This window comes from Sinohyriopsis cumingii, chromosome 18 (genome assembly GCF_028554795.1).
Source record: "Sinohyriopsis cumingii isolate HCF-2022 chromosome 18, ASM2855479v2, whole genome shotgun sequence".
Taxonomy (NCBI): Eukaryota; Metazoa; Mollusca; class Bivalvia; order Unionida; family Unionidae; genus Sinohyriopsis; species Sinohyriopsis cumingii.
Window position 1 is genome coordinate 101,093,047 of NC_142978.1, and position 3,821 is coordinate 101,096,867.

The 3,821-nt window shown below is 36.0% G+C and overlaps 1 protein-coding gene across 1 annotated transcript; it reads left to right on the forward strand.

The window, feature by feature from the left end:
• Window positions 1-2,335: 2,335 nt before the first annotated feature.
• LOC149777598 (dopaminechrome tautomerase-like) lies at window positions 2,336-3,616 on the forward strand. The gene has a single exon (XM_089941411.1). It carries the CDS (start codon window positions 2,336-2,338, stop codon window positions 3,614-3,616), a length of 1,281 nt encoding a protein of 426 aa, XP_089797537.1.
• Window positions 3,617-3,821: the final 205 nt, after the last annotated feature.

Consider the following 3,821-nt stretch of genomic DNA (forward strand, 5'->3'; position numbering starts at 1 on the left):
CTTAGATTTATGAATTGCGTCAAATAAATCAACATTATAAATATTGGATACAGATATAAAGAGACTCCATCATCTTCAAAGTTTGAATAAAAGTTGTAAGTTTATACATATTAATATCACAGTTATGACTAATTACTCTACTCTCTAATTATTACTACCACACGATGATAAGTGAAATGAAAAATATTCTTTGACTGTATATTAGAATTTTGCATGAACCCATCCGCTCATTCATGTATATAGTCCAGTTTGGTGTACTTAGAGGTTCCCAATTGGTAGGATATGTTACTGTGTTGCGTCAAATTAGCTGGGATGTTGCTTCGATTGATTATATTAACCCCTATTAGATCGCCTGGGACAAATGGACTTGATATATGCAAATTATGTCAAACTTCAGTGATGTGAAACCATCTGTTGAGATGTACTATTGTGAATTAGACTTTCCTGACCACTTGCAATTTTATCAATGTCTACTCAAGTCCCTTGGCACTAATGTGATGTCATACTGACCACAAAAAGAAAGTGATAAAGGTAAAAATAATACAAGATCCAAAGCTGTATTAATTATCAATTTTTAGGACTTATTGTCTTTCTTTTCTGCTACAAGGGTATAAAAACGGCATATGTAGGCCAATGAGGATTCTCTTTATGCCAAATAATACTGTTAAAGTCTTTCTAAAATTAGAAATAAAGAAGCTGCTGTTGCTGTTGTAAGCATTTCTAATACAGACACCCACTCCTTGTATGAGTATTTACTTGTTGGTATTGAGAAAATATAAAGTAACAAATCATATAGTTTAGTAAAATAATTGTGCTGGAAAATAATATATAAAAAATCATAGAAAAGCAAAAAACTAAACATTCTGTCTCCAAAAGGTCAAAATTTTCAATGTGAATTGCATTCAAGTTAGCCGCCAACGTGCCGCTGTGTATATCGTTTGTGTGACACTCAACGTGCCATTGTGTATATCGTTTGTGTGACACTCAATGTGCCATTGTGTATATCGTTTGTGTGACACCACCTTTAAGTTCTTTATACAAAATCCACTAATGAAGGCAAACTTGCCGGAAAGAAAACACATATGAGCAAGAAAAGGAAATAAATTTGTAAGCTTAAGAATCCCAATTTGCAAAAGGCAATTCCAAATCTAACTCATGGATAACATTTCATAAAAAAAACGACTCTGGAGTTTTGCACCGAAAATGAAAGTGTGAGAGACGGACGAACAAACCATTTATATGTTGCCCAACAACTTCTTAAGGCAGATCCGACTCTGTATATTCTACTCTGTAGATTTTTAGCTGTGACAGGTTAGATTTGTACATGTATATAGTGAATGTGTTTTCGTGATTAGATGCACATTTAATTCGTGATTAGATGCGCAGAGAATGTATATTCATTATTAGATGCACATTTAATGTGTATTCGTTATTAGATGCACATTTAATGTGTATTCGTGATTAGATGCGCAGAGAATGGGTATTCATTATTAGATGCACATTTAATGTGTATTCGTGATTAGATGCGCAGAGAATGTGTATTCGTTATTAGATGCACATTTAATGTGTATTCGTGATTAGATGCGCAGAGAATGTGTATTCGTTATTAGATGCACATTTAATGTGTATTCGTGATTAGATGCACATTTAATGTGTATTCATGATTAGATGCGCAGAGAATGTGTATTCGTGATTAGATGCGCAGAGAATGTGTATTCATTATTAGATACCAAGTGAATGTGCAATCGTGATTAGTTACAAAATGAATAAAATGAATATTCGTGATAAGACACAAAATGAATGTGTATTCGTGATTAGATACAAAGAACATGTGGATTCACGATAAGTTGCACAGCGAATTTGTGCTTGTGATTAGATGCACAGTGAATGTTTATTCGTGATTAGAAGCATATTTAATGTGGATTAGTGATGGTCGGTCTTATTCCATGTCCGTATTTGTTATTGAACTTGTAGTAAAGTTCATACATTAGCCATTTGATTTTCAGACTAACACTATGTGAACATTCAAATTAGTGTTGTGTTTTATTCTGTGCGTGGTCTAGTACTTTATAAAATTGTCAAAGCTTATTGGCCCAGAGCAACGGATGTATCCCTTAGATATACTGTAATACAAACATATGTGCCTGGTTCAGCAAAAAGAAATTTTGATTTTTAAATTAGTCGTAAGGGTTTGTAAAACGTAAGAAATGCAGATGGGCCAGGTATACTCATTTGCTAACTACTGGCGCCTTAAGTCGTATAAAGATCATAAATACGTCCAAAAGCTACAATATATTCTGGAAGAGAAGGGCAGAGATGGTGTAAAGTGGTAAAAATGACGCATATTATGTTTGTGTTTTTCGTGTTGGACCTCTTACAGTACAGCAACCAGCAAATCGACAAAACACAGGGCTACGGAACAAGAGCAGTACTAGAATACCAGATGACCAAACTAGACTATGACTGGCCAGAAGAGACAATAAGACAGGATTTCATTAATAATAACTCTTACATTGCGATCAATAACATAATATCCGGCATCAAAGTTTGGAAACGAAAAATATTTGTTACCGTTCCACGATGGCGACCCGGAGTGCCAGCGAGCTTGAATCGCCTGATGTCCTTACATGGTCGAGGTCAGTCGGCCCCTCATTTAAGACCTTTCCCAAGTTGGGAGGCCAACAGAATAGGAGAATGCTCTGCTCTGCAATACATCCAAAGTATGGAAATAGACCCAAATACGAATTACATGTGGGTGATTGATACAGGACGTTTGGACATTTTTACCGAAAATCCCAGAAATCTTTGTCCAGCAAAATTAGTTATCTATGACCTACAAACTGAACAAGAAGTTGATACGTACGTTTTTCCAAACAACGTTGTTTCAGGAAGTTCAAATTTTCTCAATGACATCGTTCTAGACTACGTTAACGGAAGCGTTGCATATGCTTACATGACTGACACATATGATAGCAAACTAATAGTGTTCGATTATGTCAACAGGGAATCATATTTCATTTCTCATGCAAGTATGCTCGCTGTGGAGGAGGGTCGAAGTCTAACCATCAATGGCCTGACAACTAAAATCAGCTCCAACATAAATGGTATTGCCATGGCAAGTAATTTTCAGTATGTGTATTTCACGCCGGTTGCAAGTTTTAATACATATCAAGTGCCGACATCATTGTTACGTAACAAAAGCAGTAACGCTCAAGATATCGATGCGTCGTTACGAAACATCGGACGGCGTAAGTCACAAACAGCTGGTTTAATATACAGTTCAAAAGACAAGATGTACTTTGCTTCCTTAACAACAAATGCTGTGTTTCAATGGGATGCTAGATTAGACGCAATCTCTGCTGGCGGTTTCGGGTACGCTACACTGCAAAGTGTACGTCAAGTAACAAGAAACGATACAAAGATGGTGTACGTGGACACGTTCTGCATAGATGAGAATGGCGACCTGTGGTTTACGGCTAACAGGCTTCATCAATATCTCCTCAACGCCATTGACATTTCGGGGGCAAATGGCACAAACTTCCATATATGGAGATACAGCCTTCAACCTGGAGAAAAAAACTACTTGCATAATGCTAATCGTAGAACTCGGTTATGATCCTTTTATTTTAGAGATGATTGATCGTGAATCCATTTCAAAATAGTATCACAAGACATTGAATAAATGTACGCTAATAGTGCATATGGCTTAAACTTTTTTGTAGGCATAATGTGTTCATCATAGAATATTTCCAAACTTTTTGTGCAATTATTTGTGAGAGAGATCCATACACTTGATTTCACGTATGTACCTATTATCCGCA